This window comes from Panthera tigris, chromosome A1 (assembly GCF_018350195.1).
Source record: "Panthera tigris isolate Pti1 chromosome A1, P.tigris_Pti1_mat1.1, whole genome shotgun sequence".
NCBI classification, from domain to species: domain Eukaryota; kingdom Metazoa; phylum Chordata; class Mammalia; order Carnivora; family Felidae; genus Panthera; species Panthera tigris.
Genome location: NC_056660.1, coordinates 186,831,748 through 186,858,840, shown reverse-complemented (window position 1 = coordinate 186,858,840; position 27,093 = coordinate 186,831,748). Strand labels below are relative to the sequence as shown.

The window sequence follows — 27,093 nt, the reverse complement described above, 5'->3', positions numbered from 1 at the left end:
CAATAAAGTGCTTAAGTGTGAGACTGGCTTACTCATGCATTGAGCAGATTCAAGGTTATCCCCATATTAATGTCAGCTCACTCTTGGATTTCCATGAGATTTCCTGAGCAGAGTGAACTCTTTGCCATGGCCTGTGAGATTCTGTATCATATCCAGCCTCACACCTCATGCCTCCTGTCTCCTTTCTCACTTCACTCATCTCTCTGGCCTTCAGTCAGTCCCTGAGATATTTTCAACTCTTTCCTGATGCAAAGTCTTTGCACCACAGCTCCTTCTTCCAGGAGGCCCCTTCCCCCAGACCTTTGTCTTGCTCTGTCTTCTGCTTCTGGACTCAGCTTAAAAATAACTTCTTCCTGGGGTGCCTGGGTGGCTCAGTCAGTTAAGCATCTGACTCTTGGTTTTGGCTCAGGTCATGATCTCACGGTTCGCGAGATTAAGCCCCGCGTTGGGCTCTGCACTAACAGCGTGGAGACTGCTTGGGATTCTCTCTCTCTTCTTATTCTTCTCTCTCTCTCTCTCTCAAACTAAATAAGTAAACTTGAAAACAAATAACTTCTTCCTGGTGCTGACTGGGAGGGCACTTAAGAGAGCCTTGGGGAGTGGAAGAGGGGGAAATATTCTGTTCGTGACTTACATGGAAGTTACAAGCTGTGTGCATGTGTAAAAACTCATTGAGCTGTCCACTTAAGATTTATAGACCTTATGTAAGTAAACCTAAAAAAGTAAAATCTAAAAACAGTTTCAACTTCTTCCTTGTCTCATTACTATAGTAGTAATTCCTGTTACTCTTGACCATGGCATGTGTGTCTCTATCCTGGAACAATAATTATATTCTTTGATTGCTTATTTGTAAGTTGTATCTCCTACTAGAATGTAAGCCTCACAACGACAGAGCCTCTGTCTATCTTGTTCACAGAGGCACCTTCCAGAGCATAGCATGGTGCCTGTCACACAGTGGACACTAAAAAAATTTAGTGAATGGAGAGGTGGGAGGATGAATAAAAAAGCTTGGATTTAATGATGGAGGAAACAATGGGCAGAAGAGGAATGTCCGAGGCTGGGAGGTCCCACTCCCACTCAGAAGAGAGTTGAGGGGTCTTATTCTGGAAGTCCACGATCTGGTTACCTCCCTGGAGACCCAACACCTGCCTGTCTATACCTCATTGGGGTTGTCCTGGTCAGCATAGATGAGGAAGCCTGTGAAGAGGCTATCGGTCCAGTAAGGGTCGTAGAAAAGCCCATTCTGCTCTGAGTAGAAGATCTGCAGCCAGACCTCATCACCCTGCTTCAGAGCCAGGATGGTGGAGCCCGAGGCCACATCATGGTTGCCCGTGTTGGCATCGAAGGTCCGGATGCGGTACTGGCCATTGTGCACCAGGCCAATGGCCAGGTGCTTGTTGGCCAGGGTGATATCGTAGGTGAAGTAGTAGATCCCCGGCACGCCACAGACGAACTTGCCACTGGATGCGTTGTAGTGGCCGCCCTCGTTCATCAGGATCTTGTCAAACTTGATGGGCAGCCTCTCCCTTGGGTAGCTCTTGGTCACTGCTACTGAGAAGGCAGACTTGGCGTGGCCACTGCCGCAGCTGCAGGGGCCTGGGAGGCCCGGCTCCCCCTTCCTGCCCTTAGGCCCCTTCTTTCCTGGTGTGCCGTGCTTCCCCGGGGCACCACTGACCCCCTTGGGGCCGCGAGGACCGGCCCGCCCAATGGCCCCGGCTTTGCCCTTTGGTCCTGGCTTTCCCCGGTTACCTGTCCGGCCAGGTGGACCTGGAAGACAGAGCAGCTGGTGTTATGGAGGGGCCTTCACAGAACTAGGCAGAGGCTGTGGGCCTTGGCTTTCCATCCTTGGAGCAGGAGCCTTTGGGTAATGGAAAGAGCAAGAAGGCTTTGGAGTCACATAGAAATGGATGCAAATCCTACTGGTATAACCTGGGGCACTTCTCTCAGTCTTATCTGGAAAATGGGAATGGTGATACTTACCCTCCAGAACCACTGTGGATCAGGGCAAAAAAGAATAACTTATAACAGTTCACCCCTTTCCTTCTCCTTGCCTTCTAGGGAAGAGTCTGGTTTGCCTGCCAGACCAGTCCTTCAATGGGCTGTGTTGGTAATGGGTTGACAAAAGAATTGGAAGAAGCCTCTTGACTTCAACATATCAATCTTAGTAAGAGCCCTGCCTAGTACACAAGGTCCCTGTCCATAGTGCAAGAGTTTAAGTGCAGCACTGCTTATAATAGCAAAACTAGGGACAACTAAATGCCTGTCCAAAGAGAAATGATTCATGGGGCACCTGGGTGGCTCAGTTGGTTGAGCATCCGACTTTGGCTCAGGTCATGATCTCACAGTTCGTGAGTTTGAGCCCCACATCAGGTTCTCTGCTGTCAGCACAGAGCTTGCTTCAGATCTTCAGTCCCTGTCTCTCTGCCCTTCCCCAGCTTGTAAGTGCTCTCTCTCTTCCCTCAAAATAAATAAACATTCAAAGAGAAATGATTCCAAAATTATGGTCTACCCATACTGTGCAATTCTATACAGGAGTTTTAAAAAAGTGAGGCGATTTATGTGTACTATTTGAAAACTTCTCTAAAGTACACTGTTGAGAGGAAAAAGCAGGTGACTGAAACTTTTTTGTTGAAAGGAAACCACAACACGAACTAGTTCTACAACCATTTAAGTGCATAGGAGAGTTGCTGGCCCATAGTAAGTAAACACTCACAGAATATAGTTGGCATATCCTGAAGAACATTCCCCAAGTAATGTTTCCCTGTAGAATGACCCTTGGTTTTTTATACCCAGATTTCATAACATGTGCATTTCTCTCAATACAGTATTTTTGGCTAATGATTATACAGGAAACATGTCTATTTATGTCCCCTAAATTCAATACATCATTTTAAACAAAACAAAAGTGGGTAAAGATTTGAGTCATATCTAAATACAATTGTATAATTGGTACAATTGGTAGACTGGCAGAATTGGGTGTAGGTGTTTGAAAAGTTTGCTGAATGTTAATCGAGGGCCTGCTTCTGAAGTTTGCTGGTGCCAGAAGTAATCCTAGTATTATTGTACGCAGGTGACTGTTTGTAACCACCAAATGAACTGGGTGATCAAAAAGCAATGCTGTAGGCATTTTTCATTCTAAAAAGGCACTTTGCTTCTTATATGCATATATGTAGGCATTTCACTGTGTCTTAAACTTTTGAGTTAACATGTAATGCATTTAAATTTTTCCTATTTTAAGTAATTGGGAAATAGATTCCCAAAGAGCATTTTCTCACTGAAATTTCTCATTTAATTTTCAGGAGCAGATTGCTTAATGTTAAGGGCCTGGCAATGAATGCCTGGTATTACTATGCACATATATAAATTATGTAGAAAAAGGCCAGGAAGGATATACATCTAACCAATTAATAGTAATTACCTCTGGAAAGTGAGGAGAAGATGAGAAGGGTAGGAATTAAGGAGCTCTCTTGCTTTATTTGTATTGTTTGAATATATTACAATAAGAATTTATTTGTGTATTACTTGTAATTAAAAAAATTTTACATGGGAAAAAAGTCAGATTATAAAACTGTCCCATGAAAAAATAAAAATAAGCAAAACTTATTGCTTTAATAGTGGGAGAAAGGTGAGGAGGAATAAAGACTGAGTCATTTTGAATTGGAGATTTTGGGGTGAGACAAATAGATAAGAAAGCTTATCAGGAAGTTCTACAGTGTGTTATGTGGTGTACCTCCTTCTTGATACCTTTTCAAGAAACTTCAAGAAAAGCTGGTTTTACTTTTTAAGACCTTTTTGGAGATGGATTTGTATGTGTATGTCAGGGAGAGGTGGTTGGATGATATCCTGTACTTGTCCCAGAGTGGCCCAGCTTTGCAGGTCAGGACTCTCTGTCTCTTAACACCACCTTCCTTGGTGTGTTGCCTTAATTCTCAGCAGAGACTCTCTGCATGGGCAGGAGAGATGGCCAAGCCTATATCCTCATGGCTCTTGATCAAGGAGAAAAAGTCAATAGCAGAGATACCCTCTCACCTCTGGGACCTGTAAGATGAATGTCAGGGAAAACTCTGTCTGGCCCTGCTTGGAGCACCAGTCCAGACTGAAGCTACCACTGGGGTATCCCATGGAATGGGATACCATGACATGAGTGCTTGACACACTGTGATACCTCCCCAAGTCAAAGCCATTACCATTATTTATGTAGTTATTCTGTGGGGAAGGAGGTGCTTTGGAGGAGTTAATTTAGTATGGTAGGAGAAGGTCTAGATTTGGAGTCAGGTACCAGCCTATTATATGATCTCAGCACATCAGTTAAGGGGAGATGACCATTTATTGTACATCTACTTGATGCTGATGCCTCACACGTCATATTTTATCATCATCAGACCCCTATGGGGTAGGTGCTGTTATCATCTCTATTTTAGAGATGAAGCAGCTGAGGAATGAAGAAAGGTTAACTAATTCACCAAAACAGGTCCCCAAGTTTGTTTCCAGAGTTCAGGTCTCGCAGCCATGACGTGCTGTTCTCAACTTAATCACCCTTGACCCTCAGTTTCCTCATCTGTAACATGGGGATGGTAAGAATACCTCCTTCATAGCATGGTATGGACAATCAGTGGAGCAGCATACTCAAAAGTGCTTTGTCAACGTTAAAATGCCATACAAATAAAAGTTATTATGATTCCCCTACTGCTTAAAACATACATTTAGGGATGTTGCTGACATTAAAAGTTCTGAGACAAAGAATGTCAAGGCTGAAAGGGCCTGTAGAGACTGTCCAGTCTGCTGGCTGCCTGGCATCTCCTCCTTCATGACTTCGTGTGGTCCCAGCAAGGCTGTCAACCACAGTGACCAACTCACCACCCACTCACACACACCAGGGGTGGGCACATGACCCAGTCCTGGCAGATCGTAGTACCTCACCTCCATGGCCAAAAGGATTGGTGGTCCAGGATACCTATATGATTTAGAAGGATTGGTCATGCTGAGATTTGCTCTGTGGATCAAACCATGAAGAGTTAGACTCGAGCCCATTGGTAGCCATTTCAAAACTTCCAGCCTTTGTGAAAACAAAACCCACACACACAGATAAGCAGAGCCTTGACAACAGCTTTGAGCTCCCAGACCCAGCCATTGTTGAAGCTTGGCTCCTGAACTTCCTGGTTGCATGAGCCAATAAATTCCATTCAAGGCTATGAATTGAGTTCTGTCACTTGCAGCCAAAGGTGTTCTGAATCATATATCAGGAGACTTGTTTAAAGCAACTCAGCAAGTCAATGGTGCAGCTGGCGAAGGAACACAAGATCTGATACCTACTGTTCCTTTCAGGAGAATACACTGCTCTGTTTTTTAAAAAGACATTAATTTGGTTTATAATGAAATGGGATTCATACCGGTTTTCATAACTAAACTCCCTCTGTGCCAGAGGATGTCAACCCCAGGCAGGAATAGGAGAGACAGGCACTGGGCCTCTTACCTTCCTCTCCGCTGTCCCCCCGGTCCCCATCCTGGCCATCCTGGCCATCTTTTCCAGGAAAGCCCATTCTTCCCACCATTCCTGAGGGCCCTGGGGCTCCCGGGGGGCCAGGCGGGCCTTGGGGGCCAGGCAGGCTGCAGACAAGTTGAGGGGAGCCCTTTTGGAAGTCCCTGCGGGCGAAGGCACCAAGCAGCGGGTCAGCTGCACAAGGGAGGGCACAGGCCAAGAATACCCAAGGGATCATGGTGGTCACCTGTGGAAGGCAAAAGAGCTGTGAGCTGATTGGTGGTCAGTCAGAAAGGAAACCAGAGGAGGAGGGGAGGCAGCCGGAAGAGACTCTCTCCTCCATCATATACAAGTGGCTGGACAGTGTTCTCATGTCTTGAGGACATATTTGGATGAACCGAGTCACGGACGCAGAATACACTTTGGAGAAGTCTTGGGGGTGAGGCACTCATCATCGCACTGCTGTCCTTCGGTGTAGCTGAAACAGAGGCAGGACCTAACAGCCCAGTCAGGCCGATTGGGAGGAGCAGTGGGCGGAAAGAAACAAGCTAGGATTTCATTCGAATCCGTGGCACAAGTAGAAATACTTTGAATTGTAGGTGATGATTTGCAACTATGCTGCTTCTCCAGGGGGACTCAGAGTAGCACATGGCCGGGTGGGCACTGAGGCTCTGGTTCTGAGTCAAGGTGCCCCAGACCCGAGCAGCACAGCAGGCGATGGTAGCAGCCTCTCTTCTAAGTGCTTCCTGTGCACCAGGCATGGGCTAAGTGCTTTCTGTACGTTACTTACCTCAGAGCATCCTTGCCAGAGAGACACAGGTGAGGCAGTGGATGCCCAGAAATTTTAACAACAAGCCTAACTCCTGCAATTAGCAGGTGACAGGGCTGGGGTTTGAGCCAGACGGGCCAGATTCAGAGTGTGTGCCACTCTGCTGCAGGCTATAATGCATACTTTTTTTTTTTTTTTTTTTTTTTTTTTTTTTAAGAATTAAATGAAGGGACACCTGGGTGGCTCAGTCAGTTAAACGTCCAACTTTGACTCAGGTCATGATCTCGTGGTTTGTGAGTTCGAGCTCCACCTCGGGCTCTGTGCTGACAGCTCAGAGCCTGGAGCCTGCTTCGGATTCTGTGTCTCCCTCTTTCTCTACCCCTTCCCAGCCTGTGCTTTGTCTGTCTCTCTCCCAAAAATAAATATTAAAAAAATTAAAAAAAGTGAAATAATACACTTACATTGTTTGTGAAGTCAAATAATATTGTAAGTCACACACAGCATAAAACTGTGATCTCCAGTCCTACCTATCCTTAACCTCACATCCTACCCCAAATCCTTTCAGCTATTTCTTCTTGTGTATATGGTTTTTTATTAACCAAAAAAAGTTTTTATTTTTATTTAAAGACCATTTTAAATTTTTAAATGTTTATTTATTTTGAGAGAGCGAGCAAGCGGGCACGAGCAGGGGAGAGGCAGAGAGAAGAGGGAGAAAGAGAGATTCCAAGCAAGCTCTGTGCTGCCAGCCCCCAATGTGGGGCTCGAAATCACAAACCTGAGCCAAAATTAAGAACCGGTTGCTTAAGTGACTGAGCCACCCAGGCGCCCCCCCAAAAGTTTTTAATTAAGTAGGTAGCACGCCCAACATGGGGCTTGAACTCACAACCCTGAGATCAAGAGTCACATGCTCTATCGACTGAGCCAGTCAGGTGCCCCTTATTTATCAATTTTAGACATTATCTTCTGAATTTCATTTATAATAGATGAAGAATATGCCCCCTTCCAACACCCTAGCCCCTATTTCTTCTCCCACACGTAGTTAAAATATAATTTGTGATAAAGTCAAAATTTACACTCTGGATTATTATGAGTATTGTTTATTGCTAAGCTAAGCACTGTACTATAATTATATGTCCTTTCTTGTACATTTTTTCCTTACTGGAGATATTAACTTCATTTTTTCCTTGGCTTAGTTCCCTAAGTCACTATTTTCCACACTATCAAATATATCAGATAATTTGTTCCATTTATTTTCCTGATGATAGAAGTCCCGGAGCCCCCCATCCTCCTGTTTGGATCCCCACACACGCTAACCAGTTGCCATCCTAGCTTCTTCTTTATGATCATTGTGGCGATCGTCTTTGCCTCTCTCCTGGGTTATATCTCCTGTTTTAGGAATCCTAGGTCTTTCTCTCTTTGTTTAATTAAAAACAATTTTTAAAAAATCCCTCAGTTTGGTGGCACCCATCCTGTAAGAGCTTCCTGGAAAAGTGGTATGGGAAGTCATCTTTAAAGAAATGTTGCAAGTCTCAATGTATTTTGATTTTACACTGTGTCCTCAAGGCTGGTGGCTGCAGTAGCATGATCACCAGAAGCCAGAGTGTTATATGCTCAGAAATGATGCACTCCCAGCCCCACACGTAAAGACGCAGATGCTTTGGTCCAGAGCAGGAATAAGCAACTTGACCAAGATCTCTCAATAAATTGGCTCGGTCACTTTGCAATCAACAGCCTCTCTCTCAAGAACGAACTTTCCAGGCATGATTTCTTCCCGTGGGGATGAGCTCCAAAGTGTAGCTTGCTTTGTCACCTTAGGCAAGACCTCTTCCCTCTCTGGGTCTGTTTTCCCACCTGAGCAATAAGAGGTTTGAACTAGGTCAGTGGTTCCCACACTTCTGCGTGGGTCAGACTCACCTGGAGGGCTTGTTTAAACCTGGCTTGCTGGGCCTCGCCCCCAGGGTTTATGATTCAGTAGGTCTGGGCTGGAGCTGGAGGATTTGCATTATAAATGAGTACCTGAGTGATGCTGCTGCTGGTAGTTCAGGGACCCACTTTGAGAATCACTAGACTAGATGGTCTCTCAGGTCTCTTCACCTCTGGTGCTGAGCCTTTCAGACTTCAACCTGCCCTCTTGCAGATATGTAACCCTTACTGGCTCCACTGTGACTGCACTGCTTTGGGCTACCTAACCAGAGCCTTCAAACAACAGGTGCTGTGGTGCTGGCAGGCCCCCTCTCCTCCTGGGCCCTCAACCTCCCTTTCCTTCCAACCTTGCTTTGCCCTGGTCCTAGGAGCCTGTCCAGACTTCAGGCTGCCTCTGGAAACAGGCTGACTCTACCTCTCCTCCTGGCCCCTCCAGAATCCTTAACCCTGGGGACAGATGAAGGGGAGAGAAAACCAGGCCTCTTCTGCCAGGGAGAGGAGGGGAGACCACAGTGCTGTACTGCCCCAGATGCAGGGGCTGTTCTAGTTCCAGCCAAGGCTCACCTTGTTTGGACCTCAGATGGTTTCTCTAGATAGGTGTCATAATGGTGCCCTGGCCAGGTAGAGGTGATTTAGTACTAGATGCTGTTTTCAATAACATTATGTCATATAATAACAAAATTATTGTCTTTAAAATTTCTTTAATCCTGATTAAGTCAAGAAAATTATTTCAGTCTGGTAAATTATTTCAGTATCTTTAATGCCTCCCTAGCCCTTTCCAGTAACCCTTTTTAATCAAGAACACTGTTATCTGTGGCATTGCACACCCGTTCTTAAAGACTCTCGAGCAGGCCCTCCCCACCCCCTCCAAATATGCACAGAGACCTTGGAAAGCCCCAGACAGGAGCACAGCACCAAGGACCCTGGGGAAGGGCATCTGCTGGAATGGAGGGAAGTCCTGAGGCCCCACGTGGAGAAGGAGAACTGGACTGGGGCATAGGTGAGCTCTGGGCAACCTGTCTCCAAGAAGGGGGAAAAGCAAGACTTAGAAAGCAAGTGTAAGAGAGTGTTACAATCGAAACTTCCACCTGGGCACCAGGACTCATGAGAGGCTGTCTGCTAAATGGAGTGGTCAGGCCAAAGCAAAGAATTGACAAAGGAACAGTGTGAGCCCACTCCATGATTCCTGGTGCTCTTGGCAGATCAAGGATTTTAAAATATGACCTGTGTCCCTGGGAGGGGGAGGGAGAGTGGCTGTGCCTCTGAGGGCTGTGTGAGAAAGCTGGAAGGTGAGAGACAGGCTGGGCAAAAGGGGAAAGAGAGCATGGGAAGGGGGCCAATTGCCTTCTCGCCTCCCCAGGAGATGGAAGGCAGTAGACATTCCCCAGTGGGAGCCAGCCTGGGCCAGAGGGGTCTGGACAGAAAGTGAGGGGCCCCAGCAGTGATAACCATGCAGGGCAGACACCGGAAAGCCAGAGGCCAAGGGCGAGGCCTGGACTTGCCAACAAACAGAATGTGAGTGCCCGCTTCAGGGCTGTTACGGTCAGAGTCCAATATGGCAACCCCAGGGAGCCGGCAAAAGGCACCCCCGAAAGAGGCAGCTTCAATGTCTGCCAAGCCCAGAGAGGCAGAGCAGTTCAGTCCCTGTGCCTGCCAAGAAGCATGAAGAGACTTCCTGCTTCCTGTCCCCTTATCTCTCCTTCCTTCAGCCTGGAAAGGGGTGAGCTGAGAAAGGGAGCCCTGCCAGCTTCACATCTTTGCTGAGCAACAAGAGGAAGTGTCACCTTTGAATAAAGATCGAAGAGGGGCGCCTGGGTGGCTCAGTCGGTTGAGCCTCCGACTTCGGCTCAGGTCATGATCTTGCAGTCCGTGAGTTCGAGCCCCGCGTCAGGCCCTGTGCTGACAGCTCGGAGCCTGGAGACTGCTTCTGATTCTGTGTCTCCCTCTCTCTCTGCCCCTCCCCTGCTCATGCTCTGTCTCTCTCACTCTCAAAAATGAATAAATGTTTAAAAAATTAAAAAAAAAAAAAGATCGAAGATTGGATTTGATGGGAGTGGATTGCCAGGGCTTCCCTGGCTTCATCACAAAGGGGCAGAGGAGACAAAAATCAAGTTGCAGTTTGATGTGCCTCTGGTGTCACATGTACTCAACATGGTTGGCCTAAATGACAGTAGAGGAGGTTGGCAGACCCGGTGAACACGGTGGAAGTGTCATATGCATGATGTACTTTCAGAGAACCGTGTCCCCAATGCTCCCAGGCCCCAGGTATCTCCATCTCCTCTCCTGGTCTGCTTGATGAGAGTCTTGGAAAACTGTCATTGTTACTTGTGAGCTATGACACATCTGGGCGCCCACAAGAGAAACTCAATTCTCAAAGCAGGTTTGTAATGGTTTGGAAAAGTTGCAACGGCAAACATTTTGGACCAGGGAGAGGGAGGAAGGAAGTGGGTGGGAGTGAGTCTCCCAGGCAGATGAGAGTCGTGCAAACAGCTAGATGAAGAAAGGCAGGAAGGAGAGACAGCTAGATGAGAGAGGAAGGAGAGAGAGGAAGCATCTGTTTCAGTTTGCAGCCCCCTTTTCTCTTCTGATGATCACTCTCAGCCATACAAGCCCAGAAAGAGGGAGCAGGGTCTGCTGTCCCGCCTACCTCTGCCTCTTTGGACAACAGGGGATCTCGCTTGATGACAGCTGGCCCAGAGCAGGCCCCAGTGGCTGGGTGGAGCAGCAGGGCTCTGGAACAGGCAGGGAGGAAGGGATTTCTCAGAGCTGGAGGCTGGTGGTTCCCAAAGTCTGAGCCAGGAACTATTTTGGAAATGAAGGCGGGGAGACTAGATTCTGGAGGGAGAGGAGAGACTCTTTGCCTCTAGCGCACCTCCAAGAAAAACAAGGCTCCAAAAAGTCCTGCTCCCAGACAGTGCCCTCACCCTCCTGAGTCTGGCCCCCATGCCTACTCTCCACACTATGGTGGTAAGCAAACCTGGGGGCTAGATGCTTGGAGGGGAGCCAGAGCCCCCAAAGAATCCAGATAGGTTACCTCTTCCAAGCTCTTTTAAATAAATTTAGAAACTTGAGGAGGGCCCCAACGGACCAACCCCTTTAGTTACAGACAGGGAAACTGAGGCAGAGGTAAACTGACTTTATTAGACACCTACAATGTTCCAGGCACTATGTGAGGCTCTTTGCATGAATTATTTTATTTGGCATTTATAATAAATTCTATGAGGGTGATAAACTTATTGTCCCATTTTTCAGAGGAAGAAACAGAGGCTTCGAGAAGTGATATGATTTACCCGAAGTCACACAATTGGAGCAATGGGGACTACGTTCAAACCCATGTCTGAGGGATTCTGAAGACTACACTTCATCTATTATACCTCTCTCCCTTCCCCCTGCTATTTTTGTGTTTTATATAAGAGGAAACTGAAACTCAGAGAGGCTAATTTGCTCATATTTACACAACTAGTTCATGGCAGAAGTTATATTTGAACTTGGGTTTGGCTGACCCTAATGCCCAAATGCTTTCCATTATGTCAGCATTTCTTAGATTTTCCTCCTAAATATTCCGAATCACAGAGGAGACCTTGAAGCATTTGCCAAAGCCACACATAGCAATGGAGAGATTTCTTTCATATCAGTTTACACACACACACACACACACACACACACACACACACCTGTAAACACACACATACACACATACACCTGTGTATATATAATACATGTGTGAAAACGTACAAGTGATGCTTTCTCTCCTCAGGATACTTGAGGAAATCGATGCTTGGGAAAAACCTCCTGTCCTTTGAGAGGCCCACACATGGCTTAGTCAAGGTGATGGGGTGGGGGTTGGGGGGTCCTTGGCCCTGACGTCAACAAGTCCCTTTGGAGTGTTAATAGGGTGTTCCCATGAGCTGAACCAAAAAACCAGCACAAAGCACAGCCCCAGCCCCAGCGGCTCACTCCTTGCTTAATCCCAGCAGGAGCCTCCTCGCTGGTCTCTTGCTTCCCTCCACGCCCCGCCCCCCCAAACGTACTCACCATGTGAAGCCAGAAGGACTGTTCAAAACCATAACTCAGCCACATCACTTCCTGGAGGGTCTTACTCCAGTTGTTGCCGGCTGCAAATAGCAAACATTGGAAACCCTGACGTGGCCCACAAGGCCCTAAATGACCTGGCCTTCGCTGTCACCGCCCCAGTCCCAGCTCCCCCTGCCTGTCCTGCTCCCCCTTGCCTAGCCACCCCACCTCCTTCAGACCAAGCTCTGTTCTGCCAGCCTAGGAGCCGCACCCTGTTGGCTCCCTGGCTCTTTATTCCTCGTGTTTCAGCTTAAATGTCACTTCCTCCAAGGCCTTCCCTGACATGCCCTCTCAGACAGCTCTCCCTCTGGACTTCAGCTCGTGTGTGTCTTTCTAGCCCTTACAACAATGCATGTGTATTCGTTGTGTTTGCTTGCTAACCTGCTTATTGGGCCTGTTTTCTCTCTTAGTAAAGTGGAAACCCCATGGGAACAGGGACCCCAGCTGGTCCTTCTATATCCCCAGGTCTTCCAACTTCCTTGCACACAGGGAGTGTTGGAGAAATCTTTTCCTGATTAATGAGTGAGACCCACACTCTACCCTCAAGAAAATCCACAGCGAGGAGAAGACAAGGCGATGGACTAAATCCAAAAGGAGTCCTTGGATTCAAAAAAGTTTTCTCCCTTTCTCAGTTTTTCCAACCCAAACCAGATCTAATTCTGATCCCTTGTTCCTCCTGACCTCCTAGAGCACAGGGGGCCCCCACCCTCACTCTGGGGAGAGACCTTGCAGAACATTTTACACACAGCAGGTGTTCCATAAGTATCTGTTCAATTGATCAGAGAGAAAAAAAGTATTGGTTCTTCCTCACCTTTTTAAAAGCTATCTTAGTTCCTAAATTCTCCTTTCTGGTGGGAGCTGAGTAAGAAGGCTGCATGACAGTCTTCCTGTCGTAGAAAAAAAAGATACATTAGTAGGTCAACCTCCCAGAATGAAATCATGAGGTACTAAACTTGGATGAAGTTCTTCAGTCTGGTTTTAATTTGCTCAGTCCCTGGGCTTCTCATGTCTCAGTTAAGTCACCAAAGATTCAGATACACATGTTCTAGGAAAACACTAGGAGCTAATGTAGGGGGATGAGCCTTCCTCCTTTTTTCTGCCCTTGGCCCCCAGGACATCAGCCCTTGGTTCACTCCCAAGGGCCCTCAGCCCAGACTGTGCCGAGAAAAGGGCCACAATTGGGGACATCAGTGTCCTGCTGACCACACCGGAGTGGGACACTGTCCTGAGCATTTAGCGAGGCTGCTGAATTCTGAGCCATCTTGCCTGGGAGACAGGAAGATACATATTATGCTTAAATAAATCTGGCCTGTTGGTTATCAGGTTTTGACACACTGACAGGTAGTGGTAGTAATACACTCTGCAATTAAGGGCAATGGGAAACCAGGGGCAACTGGGTGGCTCAGTCGGTTAAGTTTCTAAGTTTGGCTCAGGTCATTATTTCATGGTTCGTAGGTTCCAGCCCCATATCAGACTCTCTGTTCTCAGCAAAGAGCGAGTTGTGGATCATCTCTCTCTGTCTTTGTCTCTGCCTGTCTCTCTCTCTCTCTCTCTCTCTCTCTCTCTCTCTCTCTGAATAAATAGACATTAAAAAACAAGCCATGGGAAACCCACCCACTTAGTTCTTCAACTATCTAATGGAAGTAATAATATATCCAACTCCTGGAGTTTTATAGGAACAATGAGGTGCCGTACTCAAATCTTTGAGCCCAGTATGCGGACCCTAACTGTTCAGCAGTTGGAGAGAACTTTGCCCCAACCTTAACTTCCTCCCTGTGAGCTCTGCCCCAACCCTAACCTCCTCCCTATGAGCTCTGCCCCAACCCTAACCTCCTCCCTGTGAGCTCTGCCCCAACCCTAACCTCCTCCCTGTGAAGTCCACAGACAGTTGCCTGCCTCATCCTTCAAGGTTCAGTTGTACTACTGTCTCCTCAGAGAGACCTGCCTGGTCACGGAATGAAAGTATCTCACCCACCTCTGGTTTGCTTTTCCTTCAAAAGCACGTGGATCAAGTTGTGATTATATTGGTTTCTCGACCCATTAACTGTGTCTTCCCGCTGGTGTGGAAGGTCCAGGAAAGCAAGGCCCTGCTTGTCTTGCTCTTTATTATGTTACCGGAGCCCAGCACTGTGCCTGCCCTGCACATAGGACATGCTCAGCCCAGAGTTGTTCCACAGCCTGAACAACACACTCCTAATCAAGGGCAACAGGATCACAACTGTCATTTGCTTTGTGCAGATGACAAAGCCACACTTGGCCAATGAAGGAAATAGGGAGAGATGACCGGTTTTGGATTGGAAGATGTGGGTCCTAGCCCTAGTCTTGTAACTTACTGGTTATGTGACTATAGGAAGTCATGTCCTTGTATTTGAGCTTCCATTTCCTCACCTATAAAATGGAGGTAGTAACACTCACACTGTCTACCTTACAGCGCTGTTCTGAGAATCAAACAAGATAGCGAATGTTGAAAGCAAACATGATACCAAAGTTAGAGCCTGAAGTTGTAATTGCCACCGCCTGTCTCTGAACTAAGAGCAAGCAGTTCTGACCTCCCACTAGGAGCCCCTGGAGTGTTTGGGGGAGTTCTGGGCGGGGGAGGGTATGTGAATCCCACCCAGCTAGCAATTCTCCTAGACTCTGGGGTTAAAAGGGAAGGGCTGGTGGCTGCAATGGGGTGGGGCTTGCTTCAGGCTGAAGCTCCCTGAAACTTCCCTTTGATGGGAGTGAGAATTCTATAATGAAAAACACCCCATGCCCTCTCTGAATTCCAGGAAGCAAATTGCAAACAGCCCTCTCCAGCTTCTCCGAAAAGTTGACAGACGGCCTGGAGGAGAGGGGCTGGCAGCAGCTCTGCACACAGTGCTCACGGAAAAGGCCCCTTTCCTGGGATTTGGAAGCACTCCAGCAGCCACAGCCTAACACAGAAGGTTAAAAGGTATGGGGTCCACTTGCCAAGAAGCCCCAGAAACTATTTTATCTGCTGTTTTCTTCCTCCTCCACTCCCCGCTTCTGGCTCAGTGTAGAAAAAGAGATCCGAGGACAAAGCGTGACCTAATGAGATCCCAGGGGCCAGGATCTCGCAGGGCTTGCCCTGCCGAAGGCACACGGGAAGTCAGCCTGGCGACCACTGTGCTCACACCAGAGGTAGATCTTCTGCTATACACACCCAAACCCTTGCAAACCAACCAACATGGCATGTGATGTGACGTGGGGGGCAAGGGGCCCGCCCGCGGCCCCGGGCCCCCGGCTGCTTCACATTGGGCCGCAGCTGCCTGTGCAATGAGGGCACAAAGCCATCAACTTTGGAGCTGCCCACAGTTGTTTTCTGCCATGGAGACCAAGGACTCCAGTGAGCTAGAAGAATGCAGCTGATGTGCCAGATGTGAGGGGAGGGAAGGAGGCCTGAGGGTGTTCCGAGCCCTGTATCCAGCTTGTCCTGAGGGCCAGCCTTCAAGTGGCAAGCCGGAGTGCCGGGGAGCGTGTTTGAGCAGCGCTATCCAGTAGGAATATGATGTGCGGCCACCGTTCAGAATGGGTCTCATTGCCATGTTCAAAAGGTAAAAAGCAGCAGTGAAATTAATTTTAATATTTTATGTAGCCTAACATCTCAAATATCATCTCAACATGTAATCAGTGTAAAAATTATTAATGAGGCATTTCACATTTGTAAACTAGCACACAGTGTTGGAGTCCCAGTGTGTATTTTACACTTGCAGCACATCTGAATTCAGACTGGCCACATTTCAGGTGCTCACCTGCCACGTGGTGGCTACTGTATCAGCTCAATACACAGCCGCTTGAGTTGAGATCCCATGAACCAGCTGTGGGACCTGTTACAAATTACTTCTTCTATCTCTCTCAGCCTCCTCCTCTCCAAAATGGGGACAATAATAATAGTACCTACCTTAGAAGGTTGTTATGAGGTTAGAATGTTCCTAGAACAACGCTTGGCATGTGATAAGGGATACAAGAGCATTAGCTATTATTGTTATTTCTTCTCCTTCTGAAGATCAAACAAGATAATGGATATTGAAAATAAAGCATGACTCAAAAATTAAGACCTTGTTTAAAATTGTAATTGTCACCAACTGCAACTGAACTCATGAAGAAAAACAGTCCTGACCTCTGAGTCCTGTGGCATTTCAGGCGGATCCCCTGCCTTCTTCTATTTCTCCATTTTCATTTAAGGTGGTTTGTGTTGTGTTTCTGTCAGTTGCCACCAAAAGAGAGGAGGCTTGACCTTTGCTCCCGCCCTGGCATTGCGTCCTGAGGGAGGGATGGGGCTGTCTGCCTTGGCCCCATATCACTGAGCTACCTGGTGTGTTCATGCTCCGTAATACAAAGAGGTGAATCGATGGGATAGTGCTCAGCTCATCAAGTGACAGGAGGCCAAATGGGGTGTCATGAGCTTGGTACCATGGCTTGGCACATGGATGCTCAGTAAATGGTGTCACTTACTCTTATCGCCTAGGAGGCCAGACACTGAGGTTCCGGAGATGAAAAGATGTGACTGTCACTCTCATAGGGCACATGGTCTGGTTATACTGAGGGTCCAGCCTGGCACACCCGTGTGATCATTTGGAAAGCAAGCCTTGAACCTCCTTTGTCTTTAAAACAAGCTATCTCTCCAAAGGGCATCCAGAACCATGCAGAAGGCAAGGGAAGGAAATTTGGGGGCTAGATGATCCCTTGGAATAGTATAGAAGGCACCACACTTGAAGACCCAGGAGCTGAGGGAGAGGAACAAATTCTGAACTCTGAAGGGCTAGGGAGAAAAGGCCAAGTTGTCCTTGACTTCTCTGGGCTTTCTGTCTCCATGGAGTTAGTCCCAGTCAGGCCCTGACAGGTATTCACAGTAACTCTAAAGACCTGACACGGGGCTGGCCTTCAAGAAGCACAGAGCTGGTCTGGTGCTTAGGAGTCATGTTATAGATGTTTGACCTTTGTTTTTTAACCCCTCTGGGCCTCAGTTTCCTTATGTGTAAAATGGAAAAAAAACATACTGCATGGTCTTGTTTAAACCATTTGAATTTGAAAAAGCATGATAGAAAAATATTTATTGTTTCGTTTTATGTGTAAAATCTGAAATAATTCAAAATCCCCAAATTAAAAGTTTGTCAAGAACCCTGGAAGGCAGTGTGAATTGTAAATTGTAAACCGTGCTTATGCCAGAGCCACATGACAGCATTATTCTAATAGGTAAACAGAAATATCTGCATTTTGAGTTACACAAGTTTGAATTGTTTGAGGTCTTTAGGCATGTCTCCCTGAGTTATTAGATCTCTCATACCTCTCTGGTAGAATAATTGTGAACATCAAATGAGATAATGCAGTAACCAGGCAACAGTAAGTACTCCTTAATGGTAGTATTATTCTGATACAATGATAATAAGTGAAAACAATGTGAGATATGATATAACGATATTATGGGAGGCTAAATGAGCAGACCTGGGTCTTCTGCTTCCTCCTCTGTAAAGTGTGAGAATGGGGAGTTGAATGATTGGGAACTTTGGGGTAAACAGCTGGAAGGCAGTCATAACAGCTGATATGATTTTACAACAAAGCACAAATGCAAAGGTCCAGGATTTCTGTATGTGTGACCTACTTTAAAGTTTATTTATTTATTTTAAGAGGGAGGGAGAGCAAGAGTGAGAGCGAGAGAGCACAGGCACACAAGTGGAGGAGGGGCAGAGAGAGACACACACAGAATCCGAAGGAGGCTCCAGGGTCTGAGCTGTCAGCACAGAGCTCCACTCAGGGCTCAAACCCACGAACCTTGAGATCATGACCTGAGCTGAAGTCGGACACTTAACCCACTGAGCCACCCAGCTGCCCCTATGCGTAACCTACTTTAAACAGGATTATAAACTTTGAATTTACTCATTCAGCAAATAGCTCTTAATTAACACTGCAGTGTGCACTGACCTCTGGTTGAAAGGCATTAAAAAGCTAGGGAGGAATGTGGCACCTGGGTGGCTCAGTCTGTTGAGTGGCTCAGGTTATGGTTTCGACTCAGGTCATAATCCCAGGGCCTGCTTGGGTTTCTCTCTCTTTCTCTCTCTGTCCCTCCCCACCCCCTCTCAAAATGGATAAATAAAGCTTAAAAAAGTAAAAATAAAAAAGCTAGGGAGGATGGCCCTGCCACTGAGGGAACGATAATCTAGACCTGAGGCTTATCAGTGGCCTTAGGTAAACCACTGACTGCTGCTTTTTTGGTTTTGTTTTTCATTTGAAATTGTTGTCAATGTAAACCGTGGGAGGTCTTATCTTAAAATCAAGATTTTTGGGCAAGGGCATCAGAATTTGGCTGGAGCCTGGTGCCTGCAAGGGAATGCTCTCTCACCGGCACGAGCTGCCCTGCCTTCTGCCTGAGCACCAGATCTACACCTGTGGCAAGAAATACGGGCAGCTGGCCTGCACTTCCCCGAACTGCATGTCGTGCCCAGCACCAAGAACCCACCCCAGCTGTTCTGCAAACTCACCCTGCAGCACATCAACAAGTCCCTGGAGCACCCGTTCAGGCCTACCCAGTGCCAGCGGTACCAGAGAACTGTGCGAAGAGTGCCAGGAGCAGCACATGGAATGTGTGCCCGTCTGCCTGCCTCTTGCACAAAAGGAAAAGGAGGGAGACCAGCTGCATAGCTCCGGGCCACCCCGTCCGAGAGAAGCCTTCTGGGAACCCATGTCCAGCGATCATGGAGCAGCTGTGAGAGACAGCGAGGACAGCACGACACACCTGCACCTGCCTGAGTTGTTCACCAGAAAGGACCTGGGAGGGACTGAGCATGGGGACAGCACCGATGACTTTTTGCCAGAGGAGGAGGGTGAGAAGCCAAGGAATCCAGGGGAGAAGAGCCCTGGGGCCAGAGAAGAGATGGAAGTAGACAGGGACAGGGTTCTCAAGCACTGGGAGAAGAGCTCAATGGAAGCTCAATGGGCTCACGGAAGTTCAAAAGTCATCACCATAAACTTGGGGCACCTGGGGTGGCTCGGTTGGTTGAGCCTCCCCAACATTGGCTCAGGTCACGATCTCATAGTTCATGAGTTTGAGCCCCACATCAGGCTCTGTGCTGTCAGCGTGGAGCCTGCTTCGGATCTTCTGTCCCCCTCTCTCTCTGCCTCCCCCACTTGTTCTCTCTCTCTCTCTCTCTCTCTCTGTCTCTCTGTCTCTCTCAAAAATAATTAAACATTAAAAAAATATTTAAAAAGTCATCACCATAAACCTAAGAGCTTCAGCACTTTTAAACAGGTTAATGAAAGGTTGTTGGAGAAAGCAAAAAATAAAAAATAAATCAAGATTTCCAGGTGTTCTTGAGAATCTGGATTATTTCCTTGAAAAACATTTGGCAGGGCACCAATTGACTGCCCTTTGAGATGAAGTGTTACGGGCTGAAATGTGTTCCCCCAAATTCATATGTTGAAGTCCTAGCCCCCAGAACCTCAGAATGGGGCTATATATTTGGGGATTGGGCCTTTAAAGAGGTAAAGGAAAATAAAGTCCTACGGATGGGCCCTAATCCACTATGACTGGCATCCTTATAAGGAGATTAGGACACAGCACACAGAGGTCTGACCTTGTGAGGGACAGAGAGAAGGTGGCCATCTGCGAGTCAAGGGGAGAGGCCTCAGAAGGAACCAGACTGGCCCTCACCTTGATCGTGGACTTCTAGCCTCTGGAACTCTGAGAATAACTTTCTGTTAAGTCACCTGTCTGTGGTATTGTGATGGCCGCCCTAGCAGACCACTACATAGGACCTACATTCTGTGCCCACAGTCCTGCCACTCCCAAACAACATGCATTCTGCTTACTTCGGTGTCACCCGCGGCCCCTACTGGCATCTGAGCTGGCAACCTGTGGCCTAGAGGAAAAGGGTGTTCTCCATGTATGTTATGTGTTCTGATTTCAAAGCTTTGATGTTCCTTTTTTCCTTTTACTGTCTTTACACTTCAGGAAGGCTAATACTGTCATCCTCACTGGCAGAAGAGAAAACAGGGCTCAGAAAAGTGAAGTCATTTTTTCCCAGTTAAAGCTGGGAGGGGACCCAAGCCTGCTGACTCAGGGACCAGAGCTCATGTCCCTCTACCATGAGCTGGGCACAGGACCCATGAGTATAAAGCCTTAACTAACAGGGCAGCTATGTGTGTGTATGTGTGTGTGTGCGCACGTGCACGTGTGTGTTAATAGAGGTAAGCCATTCACAGCAATGAACAAATCCAAGGAGGATTATTTCCTTGGAAAAAGACTTGGCATAGAATTCCTTTCGAAAGTAAACCTAGAATAGAATTTGAGCCGAAATCTGCTTTATGCAGGAGTTCATCTCACAGAGGCAAACCCGGCTGGCAAGCCTCTGATGGGGGGAAGGGTGAGGGAAGCCGTGAGCGTGTACATGGACTATCAGCCTATGCTGAACATTCGGGAGCAGACAGCACTAGAGCCTGGTACTGTAGGAAGGAAGGTTCAGTCCCCTATGTCCAATCAACGGATGAGGAGGAGCAAGATAGGGAAGAAGAGGGATTTGCTGAGAAAGCAGTCACTTCCTGGGGGAACCTGCTGACTATTTGATGGAGGCAGAATAGTTTCAGAGATGACCCCAGACTTGTGGAAGAGACCTCAATTTACTCGTACAACGACACACTGTGATGCCTTTATGAGAACAAAGTAAGTCCAGACGTGCAGATGGAAAGACGGCCAACATACACAAAGTGAAAAAGGCAAGTTGCAGCATGGAATGTAAAGGATGATTCTCCTTGAGCTAAAAAAAAAAAAAAAAAAAAAGGGGACACACACACACACACACACACAGAATTTGTGAAAGGACACAGCTTCTTGATAAACAGGTTACCTCTCAGAATTAGGAGCAGGTGTGTGGGCTTTTACTTTTCACTCCCCCCCCCTTTGTTGTACTGTCTGAATTATGATGAGCATTGTTAGTTTTATGTCACTTAAAACAAAATGTAACCCTAACATTTAAGGATCAGAAGGTAGGCAAGTTTGGTGTCCCTGCTAGGAGATGGGGAGAAGTCAGACATTTGGGAAGAAGCAAACTCAGTGGCACACTTGATGCGTCAGAATGAAGGGTAGTAGTGATGTTCTAAGAGGTGTGGGGGGTCTGAGGAGTTAGCAGTTGAAAGTGGACTTAATGGACACAATTACCAGATAACAGAGTAAATCAGGAAAGAACTGTGCAGACGGGGGAGGGGGCAGAAGGGGGTGGGGAGAGGAGAGGACAGACTTTGAACAATGCTAACTGAGCATCAGCCATGGGCTGACATATGCAGGATTTGTTGCTATTGCTGCTGGTTGGGTGGGGGTAGGAACAGGTCTGGGTAGGATCAACAAGGTCTCTGGGAGATGGCGGGTCTAAGATGGGGAAATTTTGAAGGGTTCAGGGAGGAGAGTCTTGTGGCCAAAGAGTAGAGGACACTGAAATTGTGCAAAGGCTTTGTGGTGCTGGGGGAGAGAAGCGGACTGGGAGACCACTGGGGGCCATTGCAGTCCTTCAGCTGAGAGATACAGTCCTGGAACAGGACGGCGTCAGTGGGTTGGAGAAATAAGAACACAGTAAGACAAGGCTTGGAGACAAGTAGTTTGGGGGAAGAGGGAGGGTGAAGAGAGTTGTAAAGAATTGGGTGCAAACCTCAGCTTGCCATTTAGTACCTTTTGAACTCAGTTTGCCCATCTACATACATATTTAATTAATATAAATGAGATCACACACTCCATAAATAACAACTATGATGGTTAGCTTGGGGCATTGGACTCAGACTTACCAGGGTTCAATCCCCTTTACCACCAGTTACTAGCTGTGCAGTCTTGAGTAAGTCATTAACGTCCCTGAGCCTGGTTCCTCTTTTGCAGCTGGGGATAACCTGTCGTCATGGAAATGAAACAGCACACCAGAGGGCTGGCAGAGCCTGGCACAAAATAGGCGCTCAATCAATGGTAGAGGTATTACTATCAACAGGTAAGCCATTGAGCACAGAGCCTGGCATACAGTAAGCTCTCAGCACATGTTAATTCATGTTATACTTCATAAGGCAGAGGTCAGGAACTGGGAATCCCGGGGCTGCCCGGCCTGCAAAGAGGGGACGTTTGCAGCTCTCCACCTCCCTCCCGCGGACACACTCCCCATGTCCCCTCTCCAGCACCGGATCCTTCCCCTCCCACCAGCGCTTTCCGACCCCGCGGGAGGGCGTCGGAGGTGCGGGCGCGGGTAGCTCGGGTAGCTCGCCGATACTCACCCTAGCAGTCTCGGCCACGTCCAGGGGCTTCCGGAGCCACGAAGCTATCGGCGCTGCTCCGCGTCCCCGCCTCCAGCGGCAGCAGCTCGGCCAGCGCCCGCCCCAGGCATACTTTTCCCATCCCGTCATGGGCTGGAGCATTTGGTTCCCGGTCACGTGGGCCAGCCCGCAGCTCGGAGCTCTCCTTCTGGCAGCCGCATCGGTTTGGAAAAAATTTCAGCGCTGGTGACAACTTGAGTGTGTCAATGCATGTCTGTGTGTAGAACTTGTCAGTGTATTTGAAGGTTTACATGCACGAGAGTGATTGCTACTCAGGCGATTGCAAGGGCGTGGGTACTTGTGCCTGTGTCTCAAAAGACATCTGTGTTGCTTTCACGTGAGCATTCATCTGGCTGTGGATCAGAGGATGCTTGTGGGCGTGACAGCTTATAGCAGCGTAAATTCCTCGGTGTACCGAAGGGAGTGTACCTAGTTGAGAGTGATTATGAATCGTGTGTGCATGTTTAGTTGTATGTGTGTGCATTCATAAGCGCATGTGTCCAAACGTGCATCAGGGCTCCTGTATGTGCGTTTATAAGCACATGTCCAAGATTGCAGCTCCGTGTATAACTGAAGTGTACTTCATTTGCTGGGTGTACACATCAGTGGCTGGATATCCGTGTGTTGGGTACATGTTTAAATGTGTGTATGAGTGTGCACAACCACATATCAGTGTGTATGTGCATGATTTTCTGTGTGGCACCTGTTTGTGCAGTGGCTCACTTTGTATATGTACACATGCCTTGGTGTAGATTTGTCCAGATGTGAGTGTGCATGTACATAATAGTGCCCCTGTGTTCCAGCCCTCATCTCCCTCCTCTTAGAAGCAAAGGCTCACTGGCTCCACAAACTCTCTGGCCTGGAGTCAAATTGCCGAGTGTCTCAGAATAGACAGAGTGATCTGTTTAGGTTGCAAGCAGATACCGGAGGAAAGAAAAATCATAGAGGTCTGGCTTTAACTTTTTCCTGTTCTTTCCACTGTTCTTTTCTACAAGCTACCACTATTTCACTCAGCTGTCAGAGCATCTGGTTAGCAGATGATACATGACCCACATTCAGAATTTTAATGCAGGTATGCATTTGACCTCTGCGGATTCCACCACCTAAGTCAAGTCAGTACTTGATGGATGGTGTTTTATTTTCTGAAAAGTAGAGAGTAATGATTATATTATTGTATTCTCTTTCCCCCTGAAGTTGGAACACTCACCCATAAAGGTGTTTGATAAGCCACTGAACTATGTAGAGAATTATTACTAACATTACATAAATATTGTCTGAGGATGAAAGTTAGTGGGCTCAACAGATATTCATTCAACAAACAGTTGATAATATCGGTTATGTGTTATGAGTTAGGTGCTGGAGATGTGGAGATAAACCAAATAGGTTTGGTGCCTGTCCTCATGGAACTTAGAGTCTAGTAGGGGTGACACAAGTGGCTACAAGTGAAATGAGTGTTACAGAAAAGGAAAACACTGAATATAAACCTGGGTGTTCAGAGGAAGGCCTGGGTTGAGCCCTGAGGGAGAACTGAGACTTGTCTGGGAGTAGGGGAAGTATGAGGTCTAAACAAAAGAAAGATGACCTATGAAATAGGGTTTAGTGTGTTGATTCATAGATGGCTGGAGAGGGGACCTCTGTTCACCACTCCCTCTAGGTACCTTGGTTTGTTTCTACATATTTCAGGAATCAGAAAAGGTAAGGAAACCCACCTTTGAATGATGCATGGATGCCATTCTCAACCTAAAAGACTCTAGGGTAGAGTAGGAATCTCCATGTGTTACCCATGGGGTTCCACTGCCACAGAGGTTGAAATTCCTGACACGCTCTTGTCGGTAAGGAAATGGTTAGAGAGAAGCACAGGAAGAGGCAGTGGTGCCACACTCAGTACCAGGGAAGCACTTAATGGATGTTTCCTGGCGGAGTGAATGGGAGCGGATGTTCTTCCAACTTATGGAGGAGACCTGAAACCTAGGAGCCTAGTGGTGATGACTTCATGTGGCAGGAAATCCAAAAAGTTCATGAAATGGTTGTTCCAGGAGCTGCAGGAGCTGCCTGAAGCTGAAATGGCGCTCAGAACTTCCTCCTCTAGCCTGTTTCTGCCTTTAATTCAGTTGGCAAACATTTGTTACCTATTATGAGTGTGGGGACAAAGAAGTGAACTTCTGGTCTAGGGAAAATGAATCAACACAAATTGGTCTAAGAGGCATAATGCAACAAGCGCTGCAGGAAACATACAGTGTACAAAAATGAGGATTTTCCTGTTTGTTTGGTTCAGTTCAATTCATTCCATAACACTATTCATGTTTGGAGAACATGCTCAGCATATTGAGAAGATGAGTGACCTTGTGACATTTATGGCTATAGAGTGCTTACAAACCAGCAGGGGCAGCCATGTGCCAGGTGGGAGATTGGCTTGTTCCACATCTGTCCAAACCTTTCTTGGTGTGTCTTCCTATACTACAGAAGCTGGAAAGCTAAAAACTCACTTCCCAATGTTTCTACTGCTGGGGTTCCCATTGTAATTTATGTTTAGCCAGTCCTGTGCACTTGTGTAAACCTGAATTCAAAATTGAGTTAAGAAAAACAATTGAGTCTGGGGGAAAGGAGGCATCAGTCTGAGAGGGATCCATTGTGCTGGTGGTGAGCTAGCATATGTATTATGGCCCTGGAGTGTGGGCAGTAACTCCTGGTCCCAGATTACACCCCAAACTGTGTATTCCTGTAGCTAGAGACTGGGCCGGCGACTCCCTGAATGCCAGCTTCCAGATTGTGGTAGGAATAGTAGCTTCCTTGGGGGGTCAGTACTGTGTAGTGTTCTGGGAATCATTCTCGGAGCACCAGGCCAGAACTTGCTCTGCAAGGATTCTGAATTTACTTGATTCTCTTTATTCATGTGTGTTTTCTTAAAATAGCTACAGTTGTGTGCCTTCACGAGAGCCCTGATATGTCATGCTGTGAACCACAGGTGCTGAGAGTGTCAGAGAAGGCACATGAGTGCCCCCTCTCCCCCTTCTCTCTCTGCCCCTCCTCCACTTTTTCTCTCCTCTCAAAATAAATAAATAAACATTAAAAAAAAAGAGTTATGAAGGAAAAGAAGAGGGAACCATGAACCATGGGAGAGAACAGTGGTGTAGAGTCCCGTGAGAGAATTTACTTCACTGGGGGGTCTGGGAAGATCTCATGAATAGGTGACATCTAAGCTGACTTATGAAGGATGAAAACGAGCCACCCATGCAAAGGTGGCAAAGGAGGAGTGAGAGAGGCACAGGGCAGAAGGACCTGTATGTAAGAGCTACACTAGCTGTTCCCAACACCTTTATAATACTTCCTTGTGCAATGGTCATAGGATAAATCCTCAACCCGTCAGCCTTTCTGTAGCCTCACTAACTGGAAGCCTCTGTGGTTTGACATCTTCCTAGACACTTCTATTTTTCCTGTGTCAGGATCTCTCAATCTCTGCACTACTTACATCTGAGGCTCAGTAAGTCTTCACTGTGGGGGACTATCCTGTGCATTGTAGGATGTTTAGCAGGATCTTTGTCTTCTACTCTACAGATGATAGCAGCAATCCTTCCACCTCCAGTTGTGACAGCCAAAAATATCTCCAGACATTGCCAAATATCCCAAGGTGGGTAAAATCGCCCTCCATTGAGAACTACTGCCCTATGGGTAGCTCTGCTTTGGTCAGAGTCATCTTTTTGCAGACTCCCAACTACTCCTTCAAGTTTTATGTGTCTGTACCTCCATTTATGCAATTCCCTCTAACTAGCACCCCTCTTCTGTCTCTCCACAACCTTACCCATATGTCTACTAGAGATTCATGGCTTTTACCTGCCCATTATTCCTCTGTCCATTGGGGAATTCTATTTGGGTGATTCTCATATGTATTGGGCAGTAGAGAAAAAGTGGTCCATCTTAGTACTCTCCCTGCCCTCTAGCTGCAGGGGCAGGGGCATGTGGACCAGGTACCCCTTCCTTTTGTGCCCAGTTAAAAGTCCAAATGGTGGGCATGAGACTCAAGCAGAGATAATCAGTCTTTCCATGTGATTTCTATAAAGGAGTACTGCTTTTCTTTTTAATTGTTAATTGTAAGGATACAGCCCTGGGCTGCACTAGCCATTTTTTCTGCCATTTGGAGGGAGCCTGCTTGAAGGAGGAGTCAATGACATCAATATACAAATAGAAGCAGATGTAAGAACTGAAAGATGGGAGGAGTGCTCTGACTACATTATTGAAAACGTTTGTGCAGATATTGTGCTACAACATTCACATTCTCACATTCTCTTTCCTTAAGCTGGTGTGAATTGTTCCTGTCACTTACCATGGGAAGACTCCTACAGCACTATCCTTCAGTGCCTACTTCAAATCTCTTCTCTTTCTTAATTTTTTTAAATGTTATTTTTGAGAGAGACAGAACACAAGTGGGGGAGGTGCAGAGAGAGAGGGAGACACAGAATCTGAAGCAGGCTCCAGGGTCTGAGCTGTCAGCACAGAGCCCAACATGGGGCTCAAACTCACAAACCCCAAGATCATGACCTGAGCCAAAGTTGGATGCCCAACCAACTGA

General features: G+C 47.2%; 1 protein-coding gene, 1 long non-coding RNA gene and 1 pseudogene across 7 annotated transcripts; 2 read left to right on the top strand and 1 right to left on the bottom strand.

The window, feature by feature from the left end:
* Positions 1-990: 990 nt before the first annotated feature.
* Positions 991-22,549, bottom strand: C1QTNF2 (C1q and TNF related 2). Of its 6 annotated transcripts, none has more exons than XM_007077613.2 (5): positions 22,488-22,549; positions 13,057-13,132; positions 12,207-12,286; positions 5,474-5,726; positions 991-1,767 (listed from the first exon to the last, which is right to left on the bottom strand). In XM_007077613.2, the coding sequence occupies exons 3-5, from the start codon at positions 12,249-12,251 to the stop codon at positions 1,154-1,156; spliced, it is 912 nt and encodes a 303-aa protein (XP_007077675.1). In that variant the 5' UTR covers positions 12,252-12,286; positions 13,057-13,132; positions 22,488-22,549; the 3' UTR covers positions 991-1,153. The 6 variants fall into 6 exon arrangements, with proteins under 6 accessions (XP_007077675.1, XP_042848979.1, XP_042848985.1 ...); XM_042993045.1 differs by lacking the exon at positions 22,488-22,549 and adding an exon at positions 22,017-22,089; XM_042993051.1 differs by lacking the exon at positions 22,488-22,549 and adding an exon at positions 19,820-19,907.
* Positions 15,775-19,251, top strand: LOC122240446 (annotated as a pseudogene).
* Positions 20,039-26,948, top strand: LOC122240447. The gene is made up of 4 exons (XR_006220195.1): positions 20,039-20,128; positions 22,105-22,210; positions 26,082-26,154; positions 26,821-26,948. It is a non-coding gene; the product is annotated as an uncharacterized LOC122240447 (long non-coding RNA).
* The last annotated feature ends 145 nt before the right edge of the window (positions 26,949-27,093 follow it).